The following is a 14,272-nucleotide window of genomic DNA, read 5'->3' on the forward strand; positions in this document are numbered from 1 at the left end:
CTTTAAGTGGGACGCGCGTTTTTTTAACCAAAACGGCACCGTTTTGCAACCGTATGCACCTTGCAAGGTGCATTCAGTTGCACAACATAATTTGAGTTAATATTTTACCTCGGTATATATAAGCGTAGCTTTGAGCCCAAATTAACCTAGCCCATTTTATGCACGCACATCAATTATGATTACAATTAATATTTTACCTCGGTATATATATTAACTTAGCATTTTCCTAATTAATAGTTTTCACTTGACATTTCAACGGCCAAAATCCAACGAACAAAAAGCAACAACAACCCTATTATTTGGGCTGCTCCATGACCAAGCATCATAGAGCACATTAACTTTATTTTACACTTGAACTACTCAAATCACAACATACACCAAATTTATTGTTCCAATAAAAACTTCTTCTCCCGAGAGAACCTGCCTGCAAACTTGTACATAAATGCACACGACCTCACGCACTTTTACTGAATTCTATTATTAGTTGGCCTTTCTGCAATTCTTCCTTATCTCACCCCTGGAACCGGTTAGAGGTCTAATATTACCCATCTTGATCATCGCCCTAGCGAAATGGGAGTTGAATAATGCTGGGTTTTTGCTGTATTTTTTGACTAACGAATCGGTGGATCCGCCATTGTAGAGAGCTTGATCCGAGTGAAGAAGTCCCTTCTTGTTGATCAGGTTCTTGTAGTAGTTGTTGTCGAAGAAGGCAGGAGTTTCAAGGTCGAGTGGGGCTAAGTTGTCGTCCCCTGACCCTGTCTTTCTAGGGCACTTCCGTTGTCTTTTCTTAGCAAAGGATGCCGCAATAGTGTTGGTGTCGTTGTAAATGCGGTCCCTAAAAATTGTGCACCTAGATTCCCCGATTGTGTATGAACCTATTTATCGCATGCATTATGAAACAAAACCACTTTTATCGATCATATGCATTTAAATTAAAGTGTTAACTATGTAAGATTTTCCATAATAATATATATTGTATATTATATATTAGGGCCTTAATTAAGTGGTGCAAGTTCACTAGCTTGGTTAGGTTGGACTAAACAATCAGAAGTTGTTAGTCAACCAGACTCTGTGTCTAATATAAACATGCACATACAAATACGGTAATCATACTGCTCAGTAGACACCAATATATGTATATATATGCATTGTGGATGATATCGTTTTAACATTATTAACATAAATATTGTTTCTCAGCTCGAACCTGATAAGGCAACCAAATCTGTAGTAGAAAGACCTTGGTTTTGGAAACTTGAGATGAGAGCGCTGAGATTTGAAAAAGGACTTGGGAGTACACCAGGGCTGTTGGCTGCAGAGAGGCTAGCTGTTTTGGAGTCTCTCCTCCCGAGTTTCACTTTCCAGTTTGGTCCTCCAAGCTATAAGAAGATAAAATTAAAGATATTAAAAATGAAAATTAATTGGAAAATTTATTACCATGCCAATCATATATGTTTTCAAGTTTTACTTAGATACTATGTATCAATTTTATTCTTCTCCCATACTACGTATCTATGACAACAAGTCTAAAAATTTAGATGGTAATTCTACTAGGTGTGCCAAAGGCCTCCCCATGGACATTTTATAATTTTCCTATAAAGTACTGTAATAGTTAACTAATTTGTATATATGGAGATCGAGATAGCTTCATTGGCTTGAAGTCTTACCAATACAGTCGAGTCACGAGCAGCAATAGCTACAATATCTGCACAAGATACAATACCAGGACACACTTTTTCAATCGCGGATTTGATGTCATCAATTACATTGTATCCCCGAACAGAATTGTTATTAGCAAAAGCTGTCTTTTCTCCTTTAAAGGAAGAGGTATCGTCCAAGAGAATGGATCCATCACATCCCTATCAATCAAATTATACAAGATGTACATTTATTATGTTGTAATTTTCATGACGTATATAATATAAATAAAATAGAGATTAAAGTAGAAACTAATGAATGAATGCATTACTTGAACAAAACAATCATGGAAGTGGAGGCGAAGTAGCGAAGCACCCATACGTTTTTCCTCGTCTAGAGCAGATTTAATGACTGATTTTATAGTACCAAACAACATGGGACAACTCTTGGAGTAGAAGTTGGTGGAGAGTTGTGCAGAAGAGCTATCCAAAAAGACGGCAACAACAAGAACAATCGCAACCGCCATTCTTGCTTTTCTTGTTAAACAAGAAGAAGAAGAAGAAGAAGAAGAAGAAACCATTGTTTCTAATTGCTTAAGCAATAATTGAGAACAAGTGTAAGTGTGTTCGTACAAATCAAATACAAACAATAATGCAATATAGGTAATGAGATAATGCATGTGTGAACATAATGGATAGAGTAATCTATATCTATATCTATATATATATATAAAAGCCACTAGATTTCAGCCAATGAGATTCATCCATTTTCCCGCCCTTGAAAAACGACAACGTTTTCTTTGTTTCATCTTTTTTTCTTTTGCGTTAGTGGAAGGTCCATCAAATTCATCTATTCACCCCAACCTGAATGACATCATTATTAATTTTTTTTTTATTAAATTGGTGGTTGATTAGAAGCGTAAGCTGTCAGGCTATATTTGTAGGGGAATGACCCATTTCCTGTTTGCGTGTCCACACATGCTTCTTGATAGGAAGCGTGTGGTTTCAACTTTCAACCAAGCTGGTATGGGGCTGCTGTACTATTGCCAGAGATGATTTTTATTTTAGTTTATTTTATACAGCGACAGGTATGCAAATCGAGTTTCAGTACCTTATTTCCACTTATATATACAAGATACATGTGTTGAGACTTCAACCTCTATTCAAATACAACCTCAAATACAAACTTGGAAAACAAATTACACATTTCTGCGATCAAGGAAGACATATCCGGGCAATTTCTTGTGAGTGCACAACTTCATCCTCAAGAGATATCCGGGCAGTTTCTTGTGGGTGCACAACTTCATCCTCAGCATACCACACAGGCGATGTGTGTGGAACTATGTTGTTACTAAAATCAGGGGAGAAAACCACATTATACGGCAAGAGTGTGTTCCATATTCAGGAGGTGTGTTACTGCTACATTATCATCTTTTTTTGCTGCTTTGTTTATCTTTTATTTTCACTGCCTACTTATGTTATTTTGATTTTGTTTTTAGGGTATGTTTATCCATTTGACACTGCAATGCAATGGTTATTTTAATTTAATGACAGCTATTTAGGGTTATTTTCCTATGCAAATTGTCAGAATGCTATCACTAAGATATATATAAGACATACACATATTAAAGAAATCATAATATCTAAGCAACTTACAAAAATAACAAGATAAATAGTTAAACTAAACTGCCATGCTCTGTCAAAGCAATCAAGAATCAAAGCATCATGTGAAAAATACCAAGGAATCTACTATTGAGTTAATGTCAACATCCTTTTGTTTTGCAACTCTACTTTATACAAGTTGTTTAATATGCACACAAAAAAGGTAACCTGAAATTATATAAAGATTTTATTGTTGTATCGACAACTAAAACTGAATATCATACCAATCTTATGTGAGATCTAAATATACAGAGTATAATCTACGAGAAACTTAACTCGTAGTAGCGGAAGCGGAAGCACTGTAGATCTCCAGCCATAGTTGATATCCTGTTGTATTGCCTCTTGAACGGTAGATCTGCAGAATAGGGTTAGCCGTTTTGTCTCATACTTGACTCAAAACCCTAGATGGTGTATTGGTATTTTCTGAGCAGTATGAGTACCATATAATATTCATGCATCTTGTATCCCATCAATACAAGCTTTATATAGGCACATTGGTCACTAGTACAAAAAAGCTATTTGAGTCTCCTATAGAACACTTTCCGAGTCACCTGTACAGGTGACTCGGATTCCAGAGCCACTGAAAGTGTTTAACTTTCCGAGGCACCTGTATAAGGTGTCGCGGAAAGCTAAAAAAGCATTTTTTATTTTTTTTAATACAGACTTTCCGAGGCACCTGCTGCGTGACAGGTGCCTCGGAAAGTTAATTAATAATTTATTATTAAATACTTTCCGCGACACCCACGCACATGTGGGTGTCGCGGAAAGTATTTATTTATTTATTTTAATTAAGTGTATCTGCGACACCTATTCACAAAGGGTGTCGCGGATACTCTTTTTTTATAAAAAAAAAAAATTAAAAATACAATATTTCACTAATTTTATTTGCTCAAAATAAAACCTGTACAGAATTTTCCAAATTCACACAAATTTACAACACTAATAACTAATTAAACCTATCTATTCAACAACAAATTCAAACCAACACTAATAAACTATGAACACTAATAAAAATTACATGCCTGCATGACTTGTGAGTTTTCCTTGGTTACCATTTTACCAGAGCTTTGCACTCCACCAATTTGTTTCTTTGGACTTACCACATTTTTAGAAGTACAGTCTGCCTTCTTCAAAGCTGTGAAAAAAAAAATATATATATATATATATATATGAGCAGTAATTCAAACAACTATTTGGCAACCAATATGTCCAAATTAGAAGATTACCGCAAGGAATAAATATGAATTGCCAGAAGTAGCCTCATCCACTGCCTCATTACATTTAAAACTTAGCTGGATCTTACAATCGAAGCTCTAATGTCCTCAAAAACCTCAGCCCAAGTTGTTCAAGTATCAGATCATCATCTTCAAATGTTGAGTTGAATCAATAGATTGTTCTACATCCTCATTATTCCCAGACAGGAGATGCTTTTCACCCTGTTCAGTTTCTTTGATCATGTTGGATAACTCCTCAAGATCTAGTACTTAACACTTCTCAGTTCCTTTGATCATGCTGGACAACTCCTCAGGATCTAGGACTTCACACTTTTCAGTCCCTTTGATCATGCTGGACAACTCCTCAGAATCTAGAACTCCTGCAAATGTTGCAAAAATGATTGCTCTGTGAGACTACAGTCATGATCAGGCTCTCAAGAAGCATTGTCCTACTAAGGCAAGACAAAGATGATACATTTATACAACAATTTCTCACATCAATCAAGCAATTATCTAGGTAACCCACCCAAGCTTACTAAGGATACAAACTTATAACCCACCCATTATCTTGGGACACCCTTTCGTTCACCGGTCATCCATCATGTCAGAAGCATAAATCGTTTGGAATTCTCGGTGAAGTTGTAAATTCTATACTCTCTATGCATGAACAATAGATCATACATAATTTTATACGTAAAACCTTTCAGAATTTCAAGCAGCATTCTAAAATGAAGTAGTATTTTATTTTTCTACATTTGGCTTTACTTCTTTCCTAGTCAGAACTGAAGTCTATCGAAATCAAATTAAGATCTATCAGACAAAAAGCGCATACCTGCTTGTTGAAGACCAATGGACTGAAGCGGTGAAGAAGACAAATTTAATGCACAAGTACTTCACTTGCAAACAAATTTGCAGAAAATTTTGTGACCTTGAGACAAATATGGGGACTTAGAGAGTGACCTTGAGACAGATCTGTTGTAATGCTTGTACGAAGGAGAGCGTGAATACCTGATGGAAAATTAGCATTATTTAGCACAATGAAGGAGATGACAACATATAGAGGGGAGAGAGAATATAAATATCAACTTCAGAACACACCTTGATCTTTTGGAGTACGACATCTGTGAAAAGATAAATAAAACTAAGCTTGTTAGAATCAGTGCAAAATTTGATAAATCATAAATTGTTCTTCAGGGTAATAGAGTACTGTATTATATTGTAAAGGTGAAGGTCTCAGGCACACCACATAACCCATCAGCAAGAAATGATCATTGAATAATATGTAAAATAAAAATGCACAAAATTATAAAATACAATTCAACTTTGAGTCCAAATGCATGCAAATTCATGTTTACTACCTCATAAATAGATTCATAGTTCATAATTTTCATAAGAAGTTGGACCCACAGATTAGAGGAAGAGAAATTTGATGCCAATTTAATTTTGTATGCTCCATTCTTGTTTCCAAATACTCACAAGCCAAATAATAAGAAAACTATTTTCATGACAATAAGCATGTCTCACTGGGAAATTCCTTTCTGCACAATAGTTGTAATACTCATTATAATGTCTATTACACAAATTTTGTAGCAAGGATCTAAGGGGCCGTTTGGTTCACGGAATGTTAGATTACCTTAGGAATGTTAGATTACTGGGAATGTTAGATTCCTGTGTTTGGTTAAAATTGAGGTATGTAATATAATTATGTTTGGTTTAGGGTTATCTTTTATATATATATATATATATATATATATATATATATATATATATATATATATATATATATATATATATATATATATATATAAGCTAACATAAAATATATATCTTTAAATAATTAGAATTAAAATGACAAAATTCATAAATATGCAAGGTTATCCTACATTACCTAACAAAATGAAGGGAATCACATTCCCTTCAAAATCCTATGTGGAGGGAATGTTGCATTCCCTGGGAATGTTATATTCCCTCAGAGAAAATGAACCAAACATAGGAATGTAAGCTCGGGAATGTCACATTCCCTTGGTTATATAATATAACCTGAACCAAACGCCCCCTAAAAGGAATTAAATTGCTACAATTTATGGCAGATGTGACAAACAATTTCCATTGGTAAGGTTAAAAAACATGATCGTAAAGAACCAATGAACAAAAAACTCAAAAACATCATAACGAAAAGCTTTGGATCGAAGAAAAGGATAATCAAAGGGTAACCATAAAATACCAAAACATCTTTAGGAACGCAAGAATTCACATCGTTTCCAATTAATCCAACACAATAGTATGCACCCCATAATAAAATGCTATAACATATTAACATCTAATCAAATCAATCGAGCTTCAATTCCGTATAAATAACACATGGACAAAATTCCGTATAAATAACACATGGACAAATTCGACGCAGTATACAAAAAGATATATATACATACACAACATAGATTCATAGTTCATAATTTTCATAAGAAGTTGGACCCACAGACCTCCTTCATACAATATAATGTTGTTTCAATTCGATCATAATATGTAATTCAATCGTATAGTAGATAGATACAACTACCGCTTACCCACACACCGACATACGGAGACTATGAAAATCTTGCATAGCAATTTGCACGACAGAGTTGCTGAATTCTGCCTGAAAATTTTGTAAAATTTAAAAAAAAAAAAAACAAAAAACAAAAAACAAAAAAAAAAAAACAAAAAAAAAAAAAAACTCATTTTCTGAAATCAGTGAACAATAGAAATCACATATGAATCTGAAGCCGCACAAAGGAGAAGCAACACCGCCGGAACCCAGCCATCCCCCGTCGTCTCTGTTCACCACAGAACCGGATCTGAGCTCTAACCGGATCTGGAGGTAGGCCAGAGAAATGGAAACCCTTGTTTGATTTTAGAGTCTAGGAGAAGAAATAAATAACCAAAAAATTGAAATACATATATAAAAATTCGAAAGGAGACTTACATGCAGCTCCGGCGGACGGTGGTGTGGCTAACGGACAGCGTTCCTGTTGTTGTTGGCGGTCGTTGCTGTGGCTGTTGGCGGCGAGGAGACGAGGCGGTTGGCAGCGAGGGTCGTTGCTGTGGCTGACGGAGGGCGTGGGCGGACGGTGGAGCCGGACGGTCGGCGGACGGACGGAGGAGACGGAAGGCCGTGGGGGTGACGGATCGGATCGGAGGGTTTGGAGTCGTTTTGCTAAGTGTTGGGGGGATTTGGGGGATTTTCAGATCGCGTTCGCGAGGGGGGTTATTTTATTCGTTTATTATTATATTTTTATTTTAATTTTAATAATAAGGGTATCTGCGGCACCTTTCTTTAGAGGGTGCCGCGGATACCATTATTATTATTTTAATAATAAAATATCTGCGGCACCTTTTATATCGGGTGTCGCGGTTACCTTTATTATTATTTTAATAATATAACATCCGTGGCACCCATTTTCAGTTGGTGTCGCGGATTCCCTATTATTATTTTAATAATATAATTTTCGAGGCACCTCTATTTGATTGGTGACACGGAAAGGTTTACTATTTGTTTTCCACAACACCTTTATTGTGAAGGTGTCATGTAAAGTGGGACTTCTATTCTCAATTTTGTACTAGTGGGTGGATATAAGACTTAAACCTAAAGGTCCAACCCAACCAATTACTTAATGGGCCTAGTCCACTTGCACCACATAAGTAAAACCCATAATATATACTATATATTATACGAGAAAGTCTTACAGTCTCCCACTTGGTGCAAGTACTAGCACAATTCGCATTAAAGAACAAAACACAAGAACCATAGTAATATGTCCTCTACTGAATAAGTGAGTTATATCTCCTATGATCACATGCATTTTTATTCCCAAACTTGAATCATTTATGAACAAACCCTATTTTTATTCCTGGTACCTTAAGGGATGTTTCTCAAAATAAAATATATATGCGCAACTTGAGAGAGAAAATCATCCAAATTGTACAAAACAGTACACTGTATGATCTCAAAGATCCTTAAAAGCATGCCTTAAGTAGAGATCTCTTAATGTTAGCATAATGCTAACTATATATTCCATGACTTCTTTATAAGTTAACATAAGTACTACCTCTAACGGCTAAGAGCTTGGAGTTGACACGTCTGTCACTCCCACTCATCAAAATAGCCAAAAGATAGTCAAGTCACAGAACCATTCCAATAACTTAGACAATAAATCAAAACTCTAAGTCCATAAATTTGGAATCTTAAACATACACCATAACTTCCCAAATAATCTTAAGGTCCACCTCAAAATAAACTGAACATTATGAGTCTTACTTTTATGTTTCTCAAAATTGTCTTGAGCCTAACAAACCAAAATGGCCCAGGATCAATTTTGAAGAAACTAAAGACTATTAAATGCTGAAGAATTTATTACTTAACAGTGCACCACAAGTTATATGTTTTGTTCTAATAAACTCCTCAATATTGTTACAACATTTTCATAAATATGTTGCTAAACCAATATGAATTTATATGAACAAATACAATATTAATACTTGTGGAATCTTTTGGACTTATTGTTTGACATACAATCCAATTTAGGATGTATGAAGCCTATTAAATCCAAAATCTTTAATGGAGTATCTTAATGATCTTTTTCTAAATGATCACTCCCACTGATTATGGAGTATCTTAATGATCCTTTTTTAAATGATCACTCCCACTGATTAAGATATTCTTTAACAAAATTAATGATATACGTACTCATAATTGATTTGACCAACTAATTAATGAAGATATAATTCCCCACCATTAGTTGGACATACTAAATAATCAATTTTTGGTTCCAATTAAAGTCCAACTAAATAATGAAGATATTAATTCCCCACCATTAGTTGACATACTAAAATAATAAAACACACCTTCCAAAACCAAGTTAAAATTTGGCTCAAAAGGTATATTTTAGTCTTGGAATCCAAAAGAGGTATATGAGTATATCACATCACATAACTTACTATAGTTGATCCAAATAACCAAGTAAGTTCGTGAAGCAATTAATAAAGGCGGCTAAATTTTGGGAAGTGACTGAATACATGTTTTGCCAATGCAAACCATGAAACTTAGAATTATAATTGAACTAAATTTATAAATTCTAAGAAATTGTGATAAAATTATTACGTAATGGGTTAAAGGATTTATTGACATAAAACTTGTCTGTGGGCTAAAGTTTTAATTAAGTCCAACTAAACCCTTATGATAATATGTTATCTCAATTACTAAAATAGACAGAAGAATCTAGTGACATAAAATTTGCCTGTGGGCTAAAGTTTTACTCAATTAGATTCAACTGAAATTTTATGATGAAACAATTATCAAATAAGTTGAAGAATCAATTGACATAAAACTTGCCTGTAGGCTAAAATTTTACTCAATAAGATTCATTACAACTATTATGATAAAAAACTTAAGAAATCATGTTCCTTTCCTTAATCCCTGTGGGTAAATTAAGAAATATGATTTCAAATTTACATCATAAAATTAAACTTTATGATAGAGATGAGAATTATTTACAAATAACCATAAAGTAAATAAAATTGATTTATTTCTATCATTACTGATAAAACTACTAAACTACATTCTGATACATAATTGCCTGTGGGCTAAATTATGACCGTAGTCCAGTATTTCATCCTGATTAACTATACAAATAAAACGAAATTGCCTGTGGGCTAAATTCCATCATATTACATACAATTAATCACAAATGATATGTCCAAAACTGTATGTGATCAAGACTGCTTAATATATAATTTTAACTGATTAAGGATGCTGTGGCTACTCCCCAACTCATTAAAATTATAAGATCACTAGACAATTATCATTGCCATCTTTATGTAATTTAAACCTTAGACAATTTTAGTAAATTAAAGATGCTGAGGCTACTCTTTAATTAATCTAAAATTGTAATCACTTGGCAAAAGGGGAATTTAAAGCCTAACAAACAAATTAAACCAACACATGATAGACAATTATTAGGTATACTCCCAGGAAAGTTGGTCGAGACGAAGCTCGGTTAAATACCAACTCCTTAGACAGAGTAGCGTCGCAAGGGGACTAGTAGCAACAAGGCTTTTAAGCCAGGGCCATAGAACTAGTATTCCTCCCCAAGAAACTTCCCTAAGTCATGTGTTCTCATATTTGAAGTAAAATCGTTTGGAAGATCTAAAGATTATAGATTCACATATGGATAAGGCTTTAAATTGATGAACTAAATTAACGGACTAAACGTGCTTAAATTCAGGCACTACCGCAACTAAAGTTTATGCATTAGTCCAACTTTATAAGGAACTAATATAATTCCATCCTAAATTTATGCATTTCTAAAGGCATAATAAAAAAAAAATTGCATAATTTAAAACAAAATATTATGCTTAGGACAAATAAGCATAAAAAATAAACATTAAACTCATATATTGCAGAAAAATTGCATAACTTAAAGCAATTTACAATATGAGATTTCAATAATTTGGAATTGTAAACTGTAAACCCATGACAAAATATTTAATGCATAAAGATCAAATTTATGAGAAATAACTGAATTTACAAATTATAACAATAACAAACCAAAAGTATATGTTATCATTTGTAAATCAAAATCTCACAAACCCTAATTGCATAATTAAACTTAATATTATTCACTTAATGTGACCAAATGCATAAAACAATATAAAGAGTATGAAAAATACACCAAATACTCATTTATTCATAATTAACCAAATATGGGCAATAACATTAATCATAATTCAAAAGACTAAATGAATTATGGAATAAATGTACAGTAATGGCAATAGTCAGTTGCCTTAAAAAAAAATTTCTTATCTGAAACATTGCCACATAAACATAATTGGAAACAAATCAGGATTCATAAATAAACCATAATAATAATGTTATCATTAAAATATTAATGGTAATAAATAACCTTATAATCACCATTAATATTTGGTAATAACAACCAAAGTATGGTAATATACCCTCTTTAATATTTCCATTTTTCTTAAGAAATAAAATGTGACAATTTCAAAATTATAGCAGTCAAACTATAACTATAGCACTAATTATCAAAAAAATAATGATAAAAACTTAATGACTAACCTTAAATGATCCAAACCGCATCAACCATAGTGCTAGAATTCTCCCATCATCACCGTTAGTAACCTCAATGCAACGTCACGTAACAATAATCACCAAATAGGTAATCTTTCCAAACATAATAGATTACCAAGAAATAATAATTACTATGAAAGGTAATAAACGAGATTAGCCCCTAAACTTAATAACAGTAATTAACAATGCCAAATTTAACTTAATAAATGACAAAACTGTAATTAAGGGGATACTGAATGCTAATCTCATATTACCACATAATAATTAATCAAGACTATAATGTCTTTTAGGGAGACTGAAATTATGGTAATAATCAAATTACCATTGTAAAGACAATATACCAACTATATTGCTTACTATATCATTAAAGGAATTAATATTATTATTAAGGCCTTGAAAACTATTGATAGATTAAAAAAAAATAATCAACTTAAACAATAGTTGTAATTCTTAATGGCCAAAGTAATAATTTAAACCTTAATGACTCAAAATAAGCCAAAACAATAATTATAGCGCTTAATTACTCAAATTAGACCCATAAACTCAATGGTCTAAGTGAGTTATGACATGGATATAAAATGGTCTAGTACTGAAATATATCCAAACATAATATTATTACCAACAATGAATACCATTACCAAAATATGATAGTCGGTAATAATTAAGACTTAGTGAACATGTTATGCATAATAATCAATATTATTACCATAATAAACATGTTATAAGTCAAACTAAAATAGCTATAATTAACATTAAAATATCACTCAATAATGGTGGGATCCAAACTTTAATTACTCAATATAGGTCCCAAATAGCTTGTTCAAAATATGTTTTAAAGTCCCAAGTAAAATGTAGAACTAAAATATGCCCAAAATTAAATGGGAAACCAAAACAAGCCACTTTAGTAGGCCATCGTGAATAAAATTGGCCTAAGGATCTATGTTGAATGATATTCTAATAATGAATTTATGAGTTAATAATATGTTAATCCAACTTTAATGCATGCTTTTATGAATGTACAATTATAATAAAATAATTTATGAATATACATAGCATGCTTGGATTTTTTTTTTTTTTTTTTTTACATATTAATATATACTAACCCATAAATCCTAAATAAATTGCAATACTTTAGGCAATTTAATATGCATCTCAATATTAAATTAAAGTCCAAATAGCAAATTTAAAACTTAATATTTGCCTAAAGTTGAATAATAATTTAATTATGAATTTAATGCCAAAATTAAGATCAAATTAAATGACATCAATATTCCAAAATAAGCAATTAACAAACACTTACCATTTGCCAATAATATACAATATTAAATTAGGTAAAATTAATATGGTAATAATACACTAAATAATTACCATTTACCAAATTAATATGCAATTACTAAATGATTGGCAAATAAAATATATGGTAAATGAAAGTAATGATAATGGTAATTAACACAAACATATGGTAATGCACGTGCGTTAATTTATTACCATTTCCTTTTCCTCCTTTTTCAAATAAGGAGCGCATGGCAGACTGTCCTCATCAGTGCGGCGGCGAGAAAAACAGAAAGAGCATCGCCGGAAAGCCAGCCATCCTCCATCGCGCCACCTCGTTGGAACTCAGCCTCGTCGCAACGCCAGTGACTAGCGCCGCTGCCAACGGCCTTAATCACGTCTCCGCTCGCTGCCAACGAATCCATATCTTGCGTGCCGTCGTTCTCCGTTGTTGAGGCACTGCCCACGACTCCGGGTTGCGACGCCAACAGCCAATGGCCGCTGTTGTCCATGTAGAGGAGATGGTGGGGACCATGCCTGATGCAAACTCAACGTCGTAGTTTGCCGTCCGATGAACTCGTACCGGTAAACAACAACAACAAAACGGCAATTTTTTTTTTTTTTTTTTTTTTGTAGATTCCAAAGGAAATACATACACAACCAACCGTATACATATGAATACATACGCAATGATATATTTCAATTACAACTAATTTTGTATTTTAATGGATTTGAATTCCAGAATACAAATATATACAAACTTTATGTATATATAAAAATTAATGTTGATTAAAATAAAACAATCAACCAGGCAGAGATTCATAAAGGCTCTTGATACCAAATGTGAGATCTAAATATACAGAGTATAATCTACGAGAAACTTAACTCGTAGTAGCGGAAGCGGAAGCACTGTAGATCTCCAGCCATAGTTGATATCCTGTTGTATTGCCTCTTGAACGGTAGATCTGCAGAATAGGGTTAGCCGTTTTGTCTCATACTTGACTCAAAACCCTAGATGGTGTATTGGTATTTTCTGAGCAGTATGAGTACCATATAATATTCATGTATCTTGTATCCCATCAATACAAGCTTTATATAGGCACATTGGTGGATATAAGACTTAAACCTAAAGGTCCAACCCAACCAATTACTTAATGGGCCTAGTCCACTTGCACCACATAAGTAAAACCCATAATATATACTATATATTATACGGGAAAGTCTTACATCTTATACCCCCACCCCAAAAAAGAAGTCATCAGACCCCTTTATCATCATTTGCCAATTGCCTCTAATTGTAAATTGTTAGGAATTGAATTAACAAATGTAATGAGTAGAAAAAAATCATGTATTGTGTGTTTGAG

General features: G+C 33.2%; 1 protein-coding gene and 1 long non-coding RNA gene across 5 annotated transcripts in view; both read right to left on the reverse strand.

The window, feature by feature from the left end:
• Positions 1 to 265: 265 nt before the first annotated feature.
• Positions 266 to 14,272, reverse strand: part of LOC109156394 (peroxidase 4-like) — a 49,734-nt gene continuing 35,727 nt past the window's right edge. The window contains exons 1-4 of one of the 2 annotated variants that reach the window (XM_019304234.1): positions 1,967 to 2,316; positions 1,665 to 1,856; positions 1,205 to 1,376; positions 266 to 875 (exon numbers count right to left, since the gene is read on the reverse strand). In XM_019304234.1, coding sequence (XP_019159779.1) covers positions 481 to 875; positions 1,205 to 1,376; positions 1,665 to 1,856; positions 1,967 to 2,314 — 1,107 coding nt within the window. In that variant the 5' untranslated portion in view covers positions 2,315 to 2,316 and the 3' untranslated portion in view covers positions 266 to 480. Of the gene's footprint in view, positions 876 to 1,204; positions 1,377 to 1,664; positions 1,857 to 1,966; positions 2,317 to 14,272 lie in introns of those variants that run through there. The other variant, XM_019304235.1, reaches the window with a different exon arrangement.
• LOC109156396 lies at positions 4,153 to 7,799 on the reverse strand. 3 transcript variants are annotated; one of them, XR_002050021.1, is made up of 6 exons: positions 7,262 to 7,799; positions 7,078 to 7,144; positions 5,609 to 5,631; positions 5,343 to 5,518; positions 4,523 to 4,890; positions 4,153 to 4,431 (listed from the first exon to the last, which is right to left on the reverse strand). It is a non-coding gene; the product is annotated as an uncharacterized LOC109156396 (long non-coding RNA). The 3 variants fall into 3 exon arrangements; XR_002050019.1 differs by having other exon boundaries at positions 7,078 to 7,148; XR_002050020.1 differs by having other exon boundaries at positions 4,523 to 4,762; positions 7,078 to 7,148; positions 7,262 to 7,797.

This window comes from Ipomoea nil, unplaced genomic scaffold (assembly GCF_001879475.1).
Source record: "Ipomoea nil cultivar Tokyo-kokei standard unplaced genomic scaffold, Asagao_1.1 scaffold2705, whole genome shotgun sequence".
NCBI classification, from domain to species: Eukaryota; Viridiplantae; Streptophyta; class Magnoliopsida; order Solanales; family Convolvulaceae; genus Ipomoea; species Ipomoea nil.